The 20,591-nt window shown below is 35.0% G+C and overlaps 1 protein-coding gene across 1 annotated transcript; it reads left to right on the top strand.

The window, feature by feature from the left end:
• Positions 1-1,475: 1,475 nt before the first annotated feature.
• Positions 1,476-5,815, top strand: LOC133183130 (uncharacterized). Its single transcript, XM_061318092.1, has 3 exons — positions 1,476-1,812; positions 2,194-2,300; positions 5,245-5,815. Exons 1-3 carry the CDS (start codon positions 1,697-1,699, stop codon positions 5,334-5,336), a joined length of 315 nt encoding a protein of 104 aa, XP_061174076.1. The 5' UTR covers positions 1,476-1,696; the 3' UTR covers positions 5,337-5,815.
• Positions 5,816-20,591: the final 14,776 nt, after the last annotated feature.

The following is a 20,591-nucleotide window of genomic DNA, read 5'->3' as shown; positions in this document are numbered from 1 at the left end:
AATCTGCTTTTGTAATGAAATTTTATGTGAAATATTTTATGACCTTAAAAGACCCCTATTGATTTTGAGATCAAAATATTAATGATTTAATACACACACACATACAAAAATCTTGGATAGTTCTCAACCCCCCCCCCCCCCCCCCCCCCCCCCCCCCCCAAATTGGTGCTTTGCCTTAAATAATTTCATAAGTACAGTATATAAAATAATTCATATGACTACATCATAATTTTTTTTCCATCAATTACTTAAATGTGTAAATTGTCATGTGTTGGACATGGACTTACACTCATTAACAAATCGAAATCACTGAGGAATTTAAATAACAGTTTGTCAGCATAACTCCTGCACTGAACTTCCTGAAACTTTGTAGGTATTTCAGACATAATGTATAGATTTGTATATTACCAAGAAATTTTGATTCCATTATTTATCTAGAAAGTTCAGCCCAATTAAATTTGTAACATACAAAGATTTGAATGTCCTTATATGCTAGAAGTTTTGATGTGATGATTTTTTGCAAGTAATGCCCCTTTTTGAATTATACTGTGTATTTAAAATGCACTGTGCCATTCATTACATGTTGCATTATCGAGTTTTGGGGGAGCGTGGGGCATGTGAGCTTGCTCACATTTTCCCTCATTTGCATAAGGCATGTTCACCCATGTAGCAGCAAATTATAGCATCACTCACATAGGAGAGTTGCTTCTTAATTTTGCTTGCATGACCTGTGCATTTTATTTGTGCCTGATTTATTTTACCAGTGCATCTGTCTGTAAAATCTATAGCAAAGTTATGTAGCAGTTTGATTCTTTCAGCTTTAGTATTTTTGGGCATAATTTTCTGTAAAGATTCATCTTTCTTGATGGCCTTTCTGACATTTTCAGCAAGATGCCGAGTGTCGACAAAATGTCGCGGTTCGTCTGATAGTTTGCTCGGCATACAAAGACTCTGCGGCCCTGAATATTGTACTGTCAGGGTCTGACTTAATGTCCTTGACATTTAAATCATTCTCGAGAAGGTCTTCCATGCTCTCTTTGGCCCAGGTGAATTCGTCACCAATGTTTTTGGTCATGGGTATATTTGCTCCACATGTTTGCTCAGTGCGCACATGGCTGGATTGTTCTTGAGGTGCTGTCGCTAAGGTCATATTTTGTTTTTGGTCACTAAAGTTATTATCTCGTGACTACTGGTCACATCTTCTGCAATTGAGAAGACGGTCTGTGTAGCAGGCTGGAAGGGAGTTTCCCCCACCCCGGAGTAGAGGGAGTTATTATACATCCCATCACACTGAATTCCTATGTTGTTTGGGTTTGGGCCCCCCCGCAATTTATTAATATGAACTAATTTCTTACATCTTTTTTCATATCACACTTATTTAGGGTAACCACTTTTTGCATGACGGTGTTACTTGTTTTTTGTAGTGAAGACTCGGCCGGAGGCGGAGTGTTGGTGGCCATAAAAATTTTGATGAACTGCCAATGGGGGTTTGACTTAGACCTACTTGTAGGACATAGTTTATTGTTGCTGCTTTCCTTCCCCTAGATTTGGATTGCACTTCCACATAGAGGTTCTGCATTTCTGAAATGTAAGGGCACCTGCTGCATTTCAGCCGTAGTCGAGTACCCAGGCCACGCCTCTCCTTAGAGTCCATGTCCCAGGTCAGGTTGCCATCACATCCTGGACTGGTCCGCCCATGTTCTTTGAAGGCTGTATTGAACATCCCACTTGTCTTTTGAAGATGGAGCAGTCTGTGGGAGTCTGTATCACACCTGCCAAAACCAGTTTTATATCTAATCACTTCCTATCCAGGTAAGTTCATTTTCAGAAATTAGAGTTACTCCCCTTAGACTATACTTGTTTTCAGAATTGAGACAAAAGACTCACCACAGTCTATAGAAACTGGTTTTGTAACTTTTTTCCCTCAAAGAAATGATCAATTTTAAGAATGTTACTATAATTTAGAGAATTAATTAATTATGAGTTAATTAAGCTGATTAATTTGACAGGATCTTAAGTATACCCCTTATTTCAGGCAAATTGGCCTTATATGGGCCTTTTCTAACAATTAGAAAAATTATTTACTAATTATAGAGGTTTAATTTCATTATTTATTAAATTTTAAAGAACTGTAGTTATTAACCCAAGGATTCGGCCTGCATCAAAACCTCAGGATTCTCTTTCTTTTTTCAGGGGTCTTGGCTGCAGGGGTCACAGCATCATTTCCTGTTCCTCACACACAGAGGGTGGATGCCTCACCAGTTCCAGGGTTTCCCAGTCTACTCTTGTGAATGGTGCAGGTGAGTTTTCTTCTTCTTTATGAAGTAATTTTCCCTTGTTGTGAGGCACATATTTGGGTTTAAAACCTTAATTATTCCCTTTTTTGAATTTTCCCATCTTTGAAACCTGACTGAAAATTTTACTACGGATACTGTGTCTAAAGTGAAATTCACTTGTGATGTGCTTTTTCCATTGCTCTGTCAGCATCATGTCAAGTTAAGGTGTTATCGTGCAATAAAGGAATTAGCCAGCAACCCTTGCTGCAAAATGTAGGTGTATTGAAGGGGGTAATGACAGTTTTACTGCTACAGAGAAACAACACTACTAGATCAAATTACCTCTCATCTCTTTTGATAACCTCCTCTTAATTGGCTGTCAGCTGCTTAGTGATTTCATTTTGATTTGTAAAATTAAATACATATTAAAAACATTTTTAGCTCACCTGAGCCGAAGGCTCAAGTGAGATTTTCTGATCGAAATTTGTCCGTTGTCTGTCGTCGTCGTTGGCGTTGTTGTTGGCGTTGTCGTAAACTTTTCAAATTTTTATTTTCTTCTCCAGAACTACTGGGCCAATTTCAACCAAACTTGCCACAAAGCATCCATGGGTAAAGGAGATTCAAGTTTGTTCAAATGAAGAGCCACGCCCTCTTTCAAGGGGAGATAATAGAGAATTTGTGAAAAATTAATAGCATCTTTTAAAAATCTTCTTCTTAAGAACCACAGGGCCAGGAAGATGGAACTCATGCGGAAGCATCCTCAGGTAGTGTAGATTCAAGTTTCTTCAAATCATGACCCCCGGCAGTAGGGCAGGGCCACAATGGTAGATCAAAGTTTTACATAGAAATATATAGGAAAAACCTTTAAAAATCTTCTTCTCAAGAACAGCAAAGCCATGATGAGTCATATTTATATGGAAGCATCCTCTAGTAGTGTAGATTTAAGTTTGTTCAAATCATGACCCCTGGGGGTAGGGTGGGGCCACAATGGAGGATCAAAGTTTTACATAGAAATATATAGGAAAAACCTTTAAAAATCTTCTTCTAAAGAACAGCAAAGCCATGATGAGTCATATTTATATGGAAGCATCCTCAGGTAGTGTAGATTCAAATTTGTTCAAATCATGACCCCCGGGGGATAGGGTGGGGCCACAATGGAGGATCAAAGTTTTACATAGCAATATATAGGAAAAAATCTTTAAAAATCTTCTTCTCAAGAACAGCAAAGCCATGACACGTCATATTTATATGGAAGCATCCTCAGGTAGTGTAGATTCAAATTTGTTCAAATCATGACCCCCAGGGGAAGGGCGAGGCCACAATGGACTATCAAAGTTTTACATTGAAATATGTAGGAAAAATCTTAAGTTTAAAAAATCTTCTTCTCAGGAACAGGAAAGCCCTGTTTGGTCATGTTTATATGGAAGCATCCTCAAGTAGTGTAGATTCAAATTTATTCAAATTATGACCCCCAGGGGTAGGGTTGGGCCACAATGGAGGATCAAAGTTTTACATAGAAATATACAGGAAATTTTTTTCAAAATCTCAAGAACAGCAAAGCCCTGATTGATCATATTTATGTGGAAGCATTCTAAGGTAGTGTAGATTGTATTTTGTTCAAATCATGACCCCTGGGGGTAGGGTGGGGCCACAATGGAGGATCAAAGTCTTAAATAGAAATATTTAGGAAAATATCTTCTTCTGAAGAACTGCAAAGTCATGTTGAGTCATTTTGATATGGAAGCATCCTCAGGTATAGTAAAAATTCAATTTTGTTCAAATGATGACCCCCAGGGGTAGGGTGGGGCCGAATGGGGGATTGAAAATTTTACATAGGAACATATAGGAAAATATCTTCTTATCAAGAACTGAAAATCATGGTTAGTCATTTTGATATGAAAGCATCCTCAGGTAGTGTAAATTCAATTTTGTTCAAATGATGAACCCAGGGGCAGTGGTGTATCCAGGAATTTTGTAAAGGGGGGCAGTAGAGGCATTGGGTCTGGGGGCTGCATTGAAGCCCCCAGTGGGTCTTGAGCAAGGCCCTGGTGAGGGTCCGGGAAGCTGATGAATTCTTACAAAGAAGAGATGTTTTTTCTTTGATTTAAGGATAATGGACATATAAGTTCTACATAAAAAAAAATGAAAACGGGGGGTGCACGCCTGGCATGCAGCCCTGGATCCGCCTTTGCAGGGGTAGGGTAGGGCCCAATGGGGGATCGAAAATTTTACATAAGAACATATACATGTAGAAAAAATATTTCTTCTCAAGAACAGAAAAACAATGTTTAGTCATATTGATATGGAAGCATCCTCAGGTAGTGTGCATTCAAGTTTGGTCAAATGATGACCCCTGGGATAGGGAGGAGTCACAATGGGGGATCAAATTTTTACAAAGGAATATATGGGAAAATTTTTAAAAAATCTTTTCAAGTACAACAAAGCCATTTGTTAAACTGACATGGAAGGTACAGGTAGTTTAAAATTCAAGCCCCCTCCCCCCACCCCACCCCAAGGTAATCTTTTCAATGCTGAACTGATTTGTACTTTTGCCTAGCCAATGTGCTCAGGTGAGCGATGTGGCCCATGGGCCTCTTGTTTCTCAATAATTTGATTTTTTTTTTTGGCTAGTTTTTTTTAAAACCGAGTACAATATACCCTGAATGTGAAAATTACATGTAATCCCTCAAATCCTCTTGAAAACATAAGAAATAACACTGTTAGTCAGTTAATTTCATATTTTATTTCAATAATCACTGTAAAATGTCAATATGAAGTTCACTTTCAATACATCTTCATATCACAGTTGCGTTCATTCTGTGTAGGGGGTTAAATTAAATAGATAGTCATAATTAACATGTTTTTACATGTAATTTCTTCATGTTACATATTTTAAATGTACAATATACATGTTATCTAAAAATGTCAAATTGGCCACTTTTTTACTTTGTTATCCATTTGGTTATAGGAAAAACACCAGAATTGCCTATGTACAGGGGCTGCCGACACCCAAAGTTGTGCGGAGAAGAAAAGCTGACAGGAGTCCTGATTGGTCATTAACAGAAAATCTTTGTTGTTGAATTTGACAGTGAAATATAAGTGATAAAAATGAGATGTGACTTAACAGAATGTATAAAAAGATATAGGACTTATAAAGGAAGACTTGAGATGAGGGGTGATATTTTGCTGGAAAATTTCATTCAGTGCGGATCTATACCAGTTGTAAACAGGCCAAAATTTAAAGGAAAAATGCAACGGCATGATACATTTTTCGTGGTGGAATTTTGAAGAAGAGATGTTAAACTTTGCTTCACAGTGACTGATTTTTTGAATATTGATTATATAAATAAGTAACAGTGATTGGAATTAGTATGGAAGTCTATGGGAAAACATTTGGTGGTGTTTGTCCAGGTATCAAGAAAGTTTCCAAAGGAAAATGGCTCAGCAAAACATTGTCGAAATAAAAAAGACGTCAGCTTTAACAAAAGTGTAAATAGTGAAAGTTTGTGTCAAAAAGACCCCCCCCCCCCCCCAACAAAAAAAAAACACTGTCGTGGTCTGCTAGGCGGCCTGATGAGCTCTAACAGAGCAAAACAGTGTATTTTAAAGTGTTTTGTAATAAAATACAATATTTTTAATTTTCTTTTCATGTTTTTAATATTCATTAATCACAAAAATATGCCAATGGTCACTGGTAGGTGTAATTGATCAATGAATAATCTTAATAATACCAAAGGTAATTGATTTTTAACATTAGAGTAAGGAGATGGGTGAACATGACGAGCGATAAGCCTATAGTGTGACAAACATCAAGATGAAAAATTATGTCAAAATTTTCCTTGATATTTCCTCTAACATCAAAATATACTTTATGTAAAATCTCTACAATTTGCAAAAATCCCTCAAAGATTGAAATTATTTGCCTGTGAAATATTAGACACACACTAAAACGGGCAAAAAGAGTCATTTTCTCATACTATAACACTATTTTTCGATATGAGTGGGTCTTCGCTCCACCTTTTTAGCTCACCTGAGCCGAAGGCTCAAGTGAGCTTTTCTGATTGAAAGTTGTCCGTTGTCTGTTGTCGGCGTCGTCGTTGTTGTTGTCGTAAACTTTTCACCTTTTCATCTTCTTCTCCAGAACTACTGGGCCAATTTCAATCAAACTTGGCACAAAGTATCCTTGGGTGAAGGGGATTCAAGTTTGTTCAAATGAAGGGCCACACCCTCCTCCAAGGGGAGATCATTACGAAATGGCAAAAAATTAATGGCTTTATTGAAAAGTCTTCTTCTCAAGAACCAATGGACCAGGAAAGATGAAACTCATGTGGAATTATTTTCAGGTAGTGTAGATTCAAGTTTGTTCAAATCATGACCCAGGGGGGTAGGGTGGGGCCATAATGGACAATCAAAGTTTTACTTAGGGATATATAGGAAAAATCTTCAAAAATCTTCTTCTCAAGAACAGCAAAGCTATGATTGGTCAAATTTATATGGAAGCATCCTCAGGTGGTCTAGATTCAAGTTTGTTCAAATCATGACCCCCGTGGGTAGGGTGGGGCCACAATGGACGATCAAAGTTTAACATAGGTGTATAAAGGAAAAATCTTCAAAAATCTTCTTCTCAAGAACAGCAAAGCTATGATTGGTAATATTTATATGGAAGCATCCTTAGGTGATGTGGGTTCAAGTTTGTTCAAATCATGACCCCTGGGGGTAGGGTGGGGCCACAATGGAAGATTAAAGTTTAACATAGGAGTATATAGGAAAAATCTTCTTCTCAAGAACAGCAAAGCTATGATTGGTAATATTTATATGGAAGTATCCTCAGGTGATGTGGGTTCAAGTTTGTTCAAATCATGACCCTCGGGAGTAGGGTGGGGCCACAATGGAAGACTAAAGTTTAACATAGGAGTATGTAGGAAAAATCTTCTTCTCAAGAACAGCAAACTTATGATTCGTCATATTTATTTGGAAGCACCCTCAGGTGGTGTAGATTCAAGTTTGTTCAAATCATGACCCCCGTGGGTAGGGTGGGGCCACAATGGACCATCAAAGTTTTACATAGGAATATATAGGAAAAATCTTCAAAAATCTTGTTCTCAAGAACAGCAAAGCTATGATTGGTAATATTTATATGGAAGCATCCTCAGTTGGTGTAGATTCAAGTTTGTTCAAATCATGACCTCCAGGGGTAGGTTGGGGCCACAATGAAAGTTCAAACTTGTAGAGAAAAAAGTCACAGTTAGTCAAAAAATCATGTAAGCATCCTTAGTTAGTGTAGATTTAATTTTGTTCAAATCATACCCCCCCACTCCCTTTTAGGGGTAGGTTGGGACCACTTATGCATTTAAGCTTTTCAATACTATACTGATTTTTCTTCTTTTCCTAGCCACAGTGCTCAGGTGAGCAATGTGGCCCCTGGGCCTCTTGTTGAAACTTAATCCTCAAAGTTTGCATAAAAATATACATTTTTTGGTTACCAAAAATATGGAGCAATGACCCACTATACCTTAAAAATATACTTTTATGACATAACATTCGCATCTTTTCGAGAAATACTTGAAGTCCATTAAGTCGAGGGTCATATCACAAACATGATTTAAATGCCACTGTTCGTCAGGACTTGTGTAGTCTAGTGGTTAGCGTGCTAGTCTCGAAAGAAAATGATACTCAGGATTTTTATTGCTAGGGTTCGAACCCCACGAATACCACATGAATTTTTTTAATAAAAGAATAAATTTTGCTGAGAAAATTTTCCTCAGAAAAGTTTTGTTTATCGCAATTTCATAAACTTCAATAATGAGAACTTTACTCAAAATATTAAATTCACAAACTGAACATGATTTTTATATTTCTGAAGCTATAGGCTTTCTGCACGCTATGTTCGCCCATCTCCTTTAGTCATTTTTTCTGGCGTGTTTTAGAAGAGATGAGTTAAAATTGATTTCACAGATATTTTGTACTATACCTGAATTAAATGACCGTCAATATTTTTCGGAGGAACTCGTATCAATTATGTTGCCTGTTTTTCTATACAGAGAATATGGAGACTATGATTTAATGAATATTACAATATATATATAGGTTAAGAGCGTCTTTGGTGAATATATCCATCGGGAATTTAAAATGTCTCCTTGGCAGGATTATCCCGAATGTCCCCAAAGAGCGACTAATAATCTATGTGTGTCTGGATGAGCGATTAATGTTCAAAGTATTTTGAACGTGTAAGAGAGGGGTCAAAAGTTAGAACGCGGAAAAGAGCAAAAATTTGACATATTTTCCTTTATATCTTTAAAACTAAAAATAATTTGTTAAAACATGTAGAATAAAAGTTGTGCATAATTCCAAGAGCTTTCATTTGATATCATTTAAAAGGGGCTGGCCCCTAAAATTAGGGAACTAGAGCCCTTGAAAGTTTTCGCTTTATAACTCAAAAACGGTAAATATTTCGATATGGCTTTCGGAATTAAAGTTGCTCTTTAACACATTATTGATCTCATAAAAATGTTGTTTTGTTCGAGTATTGCGTAATATGTCGTAATATGTAGGTAAAAAGCAGGTCCCGTAAACAGGTAAGCGTTTTCAATCGGCAAGTAAATCAGAACTCTTCATGTGTATAACTTAAACAAACTTGCTATAAATAATATACCCTACTGTATTTAATGTTAATTTTCTTCTAAATAAGGTTTTAAACGTGTTCTGTGGTTCATTTATAAATTATTTTTTACAACTTTCTTTTCTTTTTTAATTTAGTTTTAAAGGGAACAACGTCTTCAAATAAAGGAAGGAATTAAATGTATCTATATAACTATGTAAGTAATATTAAACTTTAAGCATCGAATAATTAATGATCATTAACTGTACGCATTTTATGTTCTCCATGTTCACCTAGATGTTTTTAGTTATGTAACACAACCCGCGATCCCACGTTGCCGAGGTCACCATCGACCAGCTAGCCACCTGTGGTCATAAACCATGTAAACAAAACAAATATCTGTGAAGACTGTGATCACGTTTTAAATCCATCGTGTAGAAACAACGACTAATGAAACATTGTGTTTTTTTTTATTTATATTGAATCTTTAAGATAACTTAATCTCATCTTTGATTTAATCTTAATTTCAAACACTAGTGCATAAAATCATTTCGAATTTTAATCACTTTTACCGGTCTGTTCACTGTCGACACAGCAATACGATTTTTAAAAAAATACAAAAAAAAACAAAAAAACAAACAATTTATTTCTCTGTCCCGTGTAATTGCATCTTTGATTTAATCTTAATTTCAAACACTAGTGCATAAAATCATTTCGAATTTTAATCACTTTTACCGGCCTGTTCACTGTCGACACAGCAATACGATTTTTTAAAAAAAAACAAAACAAACAATTTATTTCTCTGTCCCGTGTAATTGTATTCTATTTCAATTGTAATTGAAAAGGTGCTAAGGCAAATAATTGCAATTAGTGATGGAAGTATTAAGTATTAATACTTGTGTAAAGTATAATTTTTACTATCAGTCTCTTAATTGTTTCTTCATTTAATTTTTCATTAAATATTAAACTATATACATCAAATAATACTTTTAAACATACAATAATTCACGCCTTCTTACAGCACAGTTTACATTCTGCTCTGTCGCTTTGTAACCCAGTCTTCGTGCACACGTGGCCGCAGAGAGCCGGGGTCATATCGGTGTTAAAATATATTGTGTACTCATAGTGATTAATGGAAAATTGGGTTTGAAATCATTTCGAATCTTACATATTATTTTATTTTACTCTACCTCACACTTATTTTTATCAATCCTTACCACCCGTGCATTTATTCATTTCAAGTTTTACGCATTTTAATTGCCGACTTTACCATTAAGTTTGCAACAATTTATTTTTCTGTCTCGTGTTTTAAACTACATGTACACATGCATGATAATTGTAAGTGAAGGTGACTTTTTCAATTCTCGGCATCCTCACAATGTCAAGGTATTTCGGAACCTTAATTGACATTGTGAGGATGAATTCTCGGGAAAATCGAAAAGTTTTACGGATACATACATACATACATACATGCAAGTACAGAACATGCTCTTTTTATAAGCACGATCATGAATTCGAATGTACAAGTGTACATGTATATGCAAGAGCGGCCCAAATGTACGCATATCGAGTGTTTAAAATACAGAGAAATACAAAATCCCCGGTCTCTGTTTTACATTATCTTTGCAACAAAATATTGGTTAATCTGAAATCAATTTTATTGATCTATAGCTTATTTTGAAGTAAATTATCGGTCCACTGAGTTGATAATGAGTTGTTTTTATAACGGGTTCATTTAGAGTATTCCGAATCACTTTTTACATTTTGACTGTAAACGATTTTATTAACAAGTTTATAAATGGTTGGTTGGTATTAAAGGAAAGCCAATTCAATGAAAAATCAAATCTACATTACACGGTGAGTCTATCTACGATACAGCGGTCCTGACAGGGGTTATATTTACATCACCTTTTTAGTGTATTGCAGGTCACTTCCGGGTATTTCGAATCACCTGGTAAATGGTGGCTAAAAGCAGTCAGATAACAACATTATAATTAATGAATTAGTTGGTATTGTTTACCAAAATTAAAGTATCAAAAAATAAAAAGAATTATTTTCTTGTTGAATGTTGTTGTTTTTTTATTAAGTTATTAAAGCCCCCCCCCCCCTTCTGTAGACACACTATAAAACAACATTCTCAGAGGCGGATCATGCAGAAAAGCAAATACCAACAGAATATTACTTTCTGAAATTACCTGATTGTAAATTGTTGTCCTGTATATATAATCATGATAATTATGTAATTTTTTTTTACCTATGTGATTTTTTTAATGCAAATAATTAACATTGAACTGTCATAATTCTACGAGTAGGCTACCAAATAATGATATAATGATGATAACAAAATTGTGAAAAGGAATTAAACCAACTCATTTTTAGATTTCATGATTATCAAGACTGACGTATATGCACTGCATACGTGTACTCGTACATATCAACATTGATGCTTTGTCAAATCATTACTTTCATACCCCTTGCATTTAAGAAAAACAATGTTCTAAAAAAAATAATAATCTGTCGACATATAACAAGTATACATGTAGCGTGTGCAATTTATTTGGCTAGGGGCAAGTACACACGTGGTTCAAAACTGTAGGGGGCTACAAATGCGGCCATAACTAGTATATTTTTGAGGTGTTATTAAAAACAAATAATACTCACAAAAGCTTATAAAATTGCCGTTCTATCGATACCTTATATGCCATGTTTCATCCACCAACAACGTCACGACATCGATGAGAAATACCATGCAACGTTTCTACATGGGCATTTTCTTCGAAAAGGATAGGAAGTTAATGAATTAAAATAATTAATTCTTTTAGTTAATGCATTATGTTTACCTCTTTATTTGTTGTATGCAATAAGTATAGACCTTACTAATCAGGGATCGACATTAACGGTTGTCCGATTGCCCGGGACAAGTAAATTCTCAGTTCGGGCAAGTGAGTCTTACGACGTACCTGTCCGATCGGGCAAGCGATTTTTTCTCAAAGAAATGTACATATTTATTTAGTTTACATTAATTTATATAAAAGAAAACAATAAATTGAAGATTTGATTTCCGCCAGATAACTGACTGATTGATAAGTTTTTTTGAATTCGGAATTCCTTGTCGCAATTTCTGGATTATACCTTTCATTTGAAAGTCGGGTTCGTTATTCCGTTTTTTTTCTCCTGGAAAATGTGCTATTCGTTTAACATCTAAAATGTTAACTTATTTGGAAATTAGATAATTTATTCACTTACAGAATATAAGTAAAGTGTAACACGATGTATCCTGATCAAAGTAAAGAACGATGTATGTTACGTAGCAACTATCTTCCTTCAGCGTTGTTTCACAGTTATCTCAGAAAATCACGATTCAAAAAAGAATCCTACCGAAAATAATTTTTAAAAATATGAATTTTATTAATACGGAGGGTTATTGCTATATGGCAGTGTGTGTTAACATTAAATTTACAAGGACAGTGGTATACATTTATGTACAAACGCAGCATCGAAATTTTTTCAGGTACCTCACCTTGCCAAATTGACAATAGTGTATTTGGTTACATTTTTTCTTGTCATAACATTTACAGTAATAAAAAAAAATCTTCTGAAGTTCTGTCCATATTTGGGCAACAAAGTTTTGCATTCGGACAAGTCAGATTTTGAGATCACTTGCCCGAAGGGCAAGTAAATCTGAAAGTTAATGTCTATCCCTGTCTGACTGTTTGGTTGTCACACCTGTGCATGTGTCGTGCGAGGTACAGCGGTAAGGTAAATTACCGAGAGTCGCGATATGCGGGGTGATTCGGAATACCCTAAATGACTGTGGTCCATTGAATTTCTACTAGTAAATCAACCTGTCAAATCTAACATGGGCCCACATAATACGACTAAATTCGTTTCATGAATGAACTGGTTCTTAACAAATATATGTACAGTATACAATATCTTTTCTTTAGATCTGTTTGTTTATTATTTTCAATCACAATCTGCAGTACATGTATAGTTACACAAAATCCATGCACAACGGCGCTACACCTGTCAATCAAAATCACTCGATATTGTGAACTCAGTCTGGTGCTACGGCAGCATTTCCGAAGTGATTCAAAATATTCTTTCGGCTAATTCTAATTTTTCGCGTTGAATAATAATATTTTGGAACAAAGTTGGAATTAAGGCTTTAGCTGCATGCTGTGAATTTATCACACCTGCAGTCTGCAGTCTTCCCTTCTTACATGTATATGAAGCATCTGTTGAGTAATGAATCAGTGAGCATAATATGCATGGCCGTAGGAACCGGGGGGGGGGAGGGGGGGGGCACGGGTCTGATATGCGGAACAAGTTTGATTGAGATTTTTACTTTTCCTTTAAGATAAAATGATTAATAACATAATTTATGCATCTAATAGATACATATAAATGTACATGTATAGCTTTTTAAAAACAAGAATCTGTAATTGAAAATTTGAAAGTGAAGAGTTTAGGTTATAGTTCTTAACGAAAATTTAATGACAGTTCATTCCTTCCTAGACTCTATATAACTTTTAATTACGGCTGTGCCCTCTCCTCTTCAATTGATGTCTTATACATGCTTTTAAATTCTGTTTATGTATCAAGAAATTTCCACAGGTACTTGTGGACAGGATCCCCCCCCCCCCAAATTCAACCCCGATGTTTGTTGGACATTTTTTTCCACAAATTATATTTATTACACTTATTCATCATGTGTACCATAGGAAAAAACGAGTACAAGTACCTGTGGAAATTTCTATTTGCCCCCCCCCTCCCAAAAAACTGAAATTGCTTTCTACGGGCTTGACAACAGGTACTTGTGGACAGACCCCCCCCCCCCCCCCGATATTCAACCCTGGGGCTTGTTGGACATTTTTTCCACAAATTATATTTATTGCACTTACTCATCATGTGTACCTTATGAAAAAATCGTGAAAACCCCAAAATAATCGTTCCACACAAAAAATGCCTCACTATGTATAGTTAAAACATTAATTTTTCATATTTCTTGATGAAATTAACATTAAAAAAATCAACACAAAATTAATACCGAATTACATATCACTTGAATTTATCATAAAGCAGAAAATCTGTTCTGCGGGCTTCAAGGCCAGCTCAGGAACCTAAAGATGTCCTCATTTTCCAAGTCCAGTACAGAACGTAAAATAAATGAAATAAATCACACGATCACTGGGATGAACTCAAAGAAAGAAGACTCTTGAGGAAAAGATATTTTGATTCGACTTATAGACTGAAATAAACGATATTCTCTTTTTGCCACTCTTTCCTGGTGCTCTGGGACTCTGAATGTAGGATCAGTATTTTTTTCACAGTTCCGTTGTAGGGATTGTATGGGGGGGGGGGGGGCAGACCTTCTGAAAATAGTCTTTTGCTGTAGTTTTAATATGTAAATTTTGATTTAGTTGCTGCTTGCCCCCTCCCCACTCTTTATTTCTCTACGGTCATACATAGGCGAATCCCAGCAAAAATGTAATCACCCCCCCCCCCTCCAACACACACTTTTTTTTAAAATGTGTATTGTGATAGGACTTAAAATTGGAAAACATTTTCTGTAAATCTCTACATCGAAAAATAGAAAAGAAATATTTTTTTTTATATTTCCTTTTTAAAACAACATAGATAATTACGCATAGCTAATTAAATACTGAATTAAATATTTATCTTTGCAGACAATATGCTCTGGGTTATAGAACATGATGTGAAAGCGTATCGTAAGGCACCTTGTAATCCTTTGGATTTTCAGATTTAAGGCCAATGCGAAAACCCAAAGACGCCGACATTTTTTATGCTACTGTAATCGAAGATCCGGGGGGCATACAGTTTTTGTCCTGTCCACCTGTCTATTTGTCTGTTAGAATGTATTAGCCTCTTTGTCCGCAAAAACTTTAACTATGCCCATAAAATTTGATTGGTTGGAACTACTGCTTTCATATTTCTTATGTGTATTCCTAGTAACAAGGACTTCCTTCAGGTACCAACATATTTGACCTCTTGACCCTGAACTTGGAGTTTGATCCTCTTTTGCAAAATTTTACCAAACTATAACCTTGGCCAAAACTTTTGAACAGTTGGTGCTATGGCTTTTATACTTCACATCTGTATCCCTTGTGATAAGTCTCCTCCTTGGGTATAAATATGTTTGACAATTTGACCTTGACCTTGGAGTTTGACCAACTTTTAAACAACTTTAGCCTTGACAATAACTTTTGAATGACTAATACTAGGGCTTTTATATTACATAGAATAATTTTCTTGTGACAAGACCTGTCATTGTATACCTATAATTTTGACCATTTTGCCTTGACCTTTGAGTATGTCCTACTTTTGAAAAACTTTAACCTTGGTTTTAACTTTTGAACAGTTTGTGCTAAGGCTTTTTTAATACCACATGTGTATTCCTTGTAACAATTAAGACCTTCCCTCAAGTAAAAACAATTATGATCCCTTGACCTTGGAGTTTGACCTAGTAAAATAGAATTTGATTGGCTGAGAAAGTCACGTGTCCATCATGTTTGCCCTGCAACAAAACGTCGTGTTTCACGATTGTGACGTCACAATTAAACGAGTGAGGAGTTGGATTGTTTATAGCGACGCTGCTAACTTCGTTCGCGCGGTAACAACAACTAAAAATTCACCCCAAAAATCACTTTAATTAATGGAATTGCATACAGATAGTAGATTAAATGTTCTTTGTTAAAATGTTTGCACTTTTCAAAATTCGTTTATGGAAATACAGCTAACATACGTCATGAGACGTCACAGTCTAGACGTTCTAAATGTCTCGTGCTGTTTGAAGAGGCGGATCTTAAAATTAAGTGAACAATGCACTCGCCCCAACGGTCGCACCGTCAACATATTATCGTTGATTGATTGTGCCGATTTAAATGTGTAAAAATGTAATGGTGGTGTTTGAATGTTACTGGTGTGATCACACAAACTTGTCACGTAGGAATTTTTTTTTAATGAAACGAGGCTATTGGTGTACCTGTAACTTACATCTCTTTCATATCGTTCTCATCAAATGCACGTTTGCTTTATTCATTGGATCTCCTTTGTAATTCCTGCATTTTGGTTAATTCGGTATTATAAACAATTTATTGCATAATAGTGAGGGAGACATAAAGATTTCTTCGCAAATGAAAAATCATATTTCCCTAGGGCGTTGCCTTTGGGGAGTATGATTTTTCATGGGCGAAGAAATCTTCATGTTGCCCTCGGAGAATATGATTTTTTATGGGCGAAGAAATCTTCATGTCTCCCTCACTATCATGCAATAAATGCAAACTGTGAACTTGTCAAGTCCGAAACACACAAAAGCACAAAAGGGTATCGCTGATATCATACAGAGTGTATCATTGCCTTGATCAGGCCCATAGGAAGCAAATTCAGTTTTTTTTTGGGGGGGGGGGCACAGCCATACATTTTCAGTTGACAGTTGAGGGGGCACTACTACCATAAATTTCCTGACAAGCAAAAAAAAAGGTCACCAACTACCAAAAATTCCTTGACAAGCAAAAAAAAAAGAAGGTTGTCAGACGTTTTTATTGAGGTGGCACAAGCTATAGTATCTATGTCTACTACAGTAATCTATATATCGGCAAAATTATTGGGGGCACGCCCCCCCCCTTCCTCGGTTCCTACGGCCATGTTGATTAAATTTAGGGTCACTAAGGAAAGAATGTTTTGACTGGATGAATGGTCTGAAAGAACATGTGTTAACTTGTCGAGTCGGTAACACATAGATGGGGTTTGCTTATAACCAGAGTGTATCATGGTTTGATGCAAGGTCATTTGAACGAGTTCAAGGTCATCAACGGAGAAACAACATTCCTTAACTGTCTTTCTACTGGTGAGACATTGCAAGTTGATACCCCTTACAAGATTGCTTATAACCTTAGAATGTGGTATATCCTTGACTCAAGGTCACTTCTTCCTGTTCGCAGCTCCAACGGAAGACCTACTTGTTGCTTTGCAACGAGCTCTGCTCTAGTTTAAAAACTCTTTCTATGCCAGCACTTGGAGCATTGCCCCAAATATTCAAACAATAATTCAAAGAAAGCAGAATATATGCATTATAGAAAAGTTTTCGTGTGTGTAATGGGAGAAATTTTTTGATTTTACGTAATGTAATAGTTTATATGTCAAGGACTTGCAAACAGAATCAATATGATTATCATAGCACAATGAATGATCAATATGTACTCCCAGGAGTTTTTCTGATTCAACATTTTTAAGAACTTTGTCTGATACATACAAATCTAATTTCGAAGATGTTAACTTAGATTTCCCATACCAAACCATTCTCACAATTTGCTCATGAGCAGCTCACATGAGGAACCAGATTTCCTCACGTGAGTTGCTCATGTGAGTCTCATGTGCAATTTAACATGCAAATTAGGTGAAATGCTCACGTGAGCAAGATTCTGCACATGAGCATTTTTTGCTCATGTGAGGAATCATTTTGCTCACCTAGAATATTGCTCACATGAGGCTCATTAGTCTCATGAGGCTCATTAGTCTCATGTGCAACAATTGCTCACTTGAACAAACAACAATAGAATAAAATTTAGATTATAAATATAATATATACATGTATATTTAAAATATGATTTGTCAATAATATTGAACATTTTAAATATTCTTGAGCAACATGTAAATACATGCATAAATATTCAGTGAACTTCATTTTTCAAACTTAAAATGAAATGAAAATTAAAATTAAATTAAATGAACAACTAGTATATACTACATTGAACACATTTCTCTGTATTAATCTTAATTATACATGTATAATTAATTAATTATGTACAATACACATTATTGTATAAATTATCAAAAAGTTAAATTTCCAGTAGATTTACACTAGAACATCCAATATAAATGTCCAGTCAACAGTTTTTGACTGCACTAGATGGATTATAGTTGTCTCTGATATGTCAGGCTATGTAGATTTTTTTCCAATTCCAATTTTAAATGAGTGCCAAATTCAGAACTCCGTCTATATGTAAGGGACCAGGATTAGTCTGCAGATCCCTTGATCAGCAACTTTTATCTGCAAAAAATTTGAATTTATAGTTACTATATTTTTCATGGTTCAATTGGTCATGAAAGGCCAGTCAATAAAAAATCATATCAATATTAAGCAACTTATCTTATCATAGATAAATTATAGATTACTGCACTGAGCTGTTATGTACACTTTGACCTAATCTAACTTACCATATTTATAGTTCTTAAAAGAATCTATAGAGAATTTGCAATACATAAAGGATTTTGTTTGATCCTATATTCAGAACTATATAAATATTAATTACATTATGTAATGATGTAAATTCATGTTCATAACTGTAATGACTGATAACATACTGCATTTCTATCTAAATTAAGTATTCATTAATAATTAACACACAAACATATTATGTTTTATAATTAGTAATCTGAAATGAGAGGTAGATTATAAAGCACATGCACTTACCATTTTCTCAGCATTCTTTAGTACCAGGAAATCTTTGAAATATCACAGTTCTTTTTCATTGTTGCTTGCCTGTGGTCATTCGTAATTGATCTTTAATATTTCCTCATTTCATGGACATAAGATATACATTTGTAGCTTTTAAAATGTTGACATCCAGTTCAATATGGTGATGACATGTATTTCCCAAAGCATATTTCACTTCTTTACTGCATAAATCTACCAGTATATACTTTCCTGTCCTTCACAAATATTTTGGATTGAAATTTTGAACTAGTCTCAAAGCGCACACAAATCCTGACTGGCTCCCCTCATTGGATACTGCTAGTTTTAAGCAACTGTGGGGGACACAACAGGTTGTTTAGGTAGAGGAAAGCATTTGCAAACTGATGGGATGAAGATTAGAAGCTCAAGAAATTAAGAAATTCCTGCCTGGCCCCCAATTATTTGTGATGCTATCTTCAGGAAGCATTAACAGTTAACACATGGGCAATTGTAATGAAGGCTTGTAAAGCTTGGACCACATAGAGTGACAAAGTATTGTGTTTCCTCACGTGAGCATTTGAAATGCTCACATGAGGAAATGAGACTTGTAATTCTTTGGTTTTGGTTCTACCTGTAATACTGAACTTTGACTATGTCCAATTTCCTAACCTCTTGCTCACGTGAGAAAACTGAACTTAGAAAAATTACTACCAATGCTACATCTTTATATAAGGCTGTTCATACGTGAGCAAATGAATAGACTTTTGCTCATGAGCATCCAAGTGAGCATAATTTTGCACATGTACATTTTGGTTAGTATTTTCCTCCCTAACAAAGACTAACAATCTGCACAGGAGCAAAATCAAATTCTACCTAATTTGCATACATTTCTTACTAGATTCTCATGTGAGTCTCATGAGCTGCTCATGAGCATTTGTTAGAATGTTTGGTACGGGTAAATATTTTATGTCATCCCGATCCCGATTGAATTTCAAAAACGTTTATTATTAATTTTATCACAAGTTTACAATTATTTTTCAGGTTTTTTTTTTTAATTATAACTATTTTTAAAGTTATGATAACTCTTAGCCATTCACTTTAATGTAAAACGTATGAATAAAATTAATTTCTTATTACTTATACATGTATCATGAAAGGTATGATAAAAGTCTTCAGAGATAAGTAATCTGTTAAAATTAAGCATAAAACGTGTCAAAATGTTATTTTTTCAAATTTGATTTTGTTTTTGTTTGATATACTGGTTATCTAATACATAAAAAATTCATTTACAGACCATACATAATTCAAAATCATTAGGGTTCTCTAAGGTTCTTTAGAGTTCTCTAGGGTTCTCTGTTTAGTAGTACCCGCATGGTCACCATTCTTAAAAATAGGAGTGATTTTTGCTTTCTTTAAACGTGATGGAAATACACCATTAATGATGCTAGCATTTATAAGATTTGTAATGGATTTGCTTATGACATTAGTTGAAAGTTTTAGTAGACGAGGGCCAATAAAATCAACACCTGCTGATTTATTTACATCAAGTGCATTCAACATATATTATTAAATACTTCTGTCTCACTAATTTGGTGAATACTGAAAAAGTTTTCATTCCCAAGTTTTGATTTTGTAAAGTTGTTTAATAATTCAGAATCAAAATTTTGCACTGACATATCTGACAATAACTTACTGGATACTTCTGTAAAGTGTTTATTAAAAATATCAACTATATCCTGTAAATTTTCAAAATCAGAACCATTCTGAGTGATACGGGTTGGTGTAAAGCAGGAGGGGCAGATGGTGGACGATAAGCAGAGCAATAAAATATAGGTTTTGAATTTTTCAGATTTATCTCTAGCCAGATTGTCTCAATATTACTGATCTCAAAATCAGTTCTACGTTTATATGTTATATCACTAGAAATATAAATAAGAATTCCACCACCTGCCTTTAATGTACAATCCTTTCTTTCAAAAACAAGCCCATCAATATACAGTTCTGAGTTCCCTACTTGCTCACTCAAAAAAGTTTCACAAAATCCTAAAATATCTAAAGATTGCCGATTTTGAAGCAACAGTTTAATTTCATCAATTTTAGGAATAATATGACAAATATTTAAATTTCCGAATCGTAAACCTTTTTTTATCAATCCAAATCCTGGGTCATTATGTGTTTGTGAAGTTTGAATTTGGTTACTGGTCACAAGAACTGGATTTTTTGTTTGTGAAACAGGTTT

The sequence above is a fragment of the Saccostrea echinata genome, unplaced genomic scaffold (assembly GCF_033153115.1).
Source record: "Saccostrea echinata isolate AGI-Se365-2 ecotype Australia unplaced genomic scaffold, CSIRO_AGI_Sech_v1 ptg000009l, whole genome shotgun sequence".
Lineage (NCBI taxonomy): Eukaryota > Metazoa > Mollusca > Bivalvia > Ostreida > Ostreidae > Saccostrea > Saccostrea echinata.
This window is presented reverse-complemented; position numbering and strand designations above follow the sequence as displayed.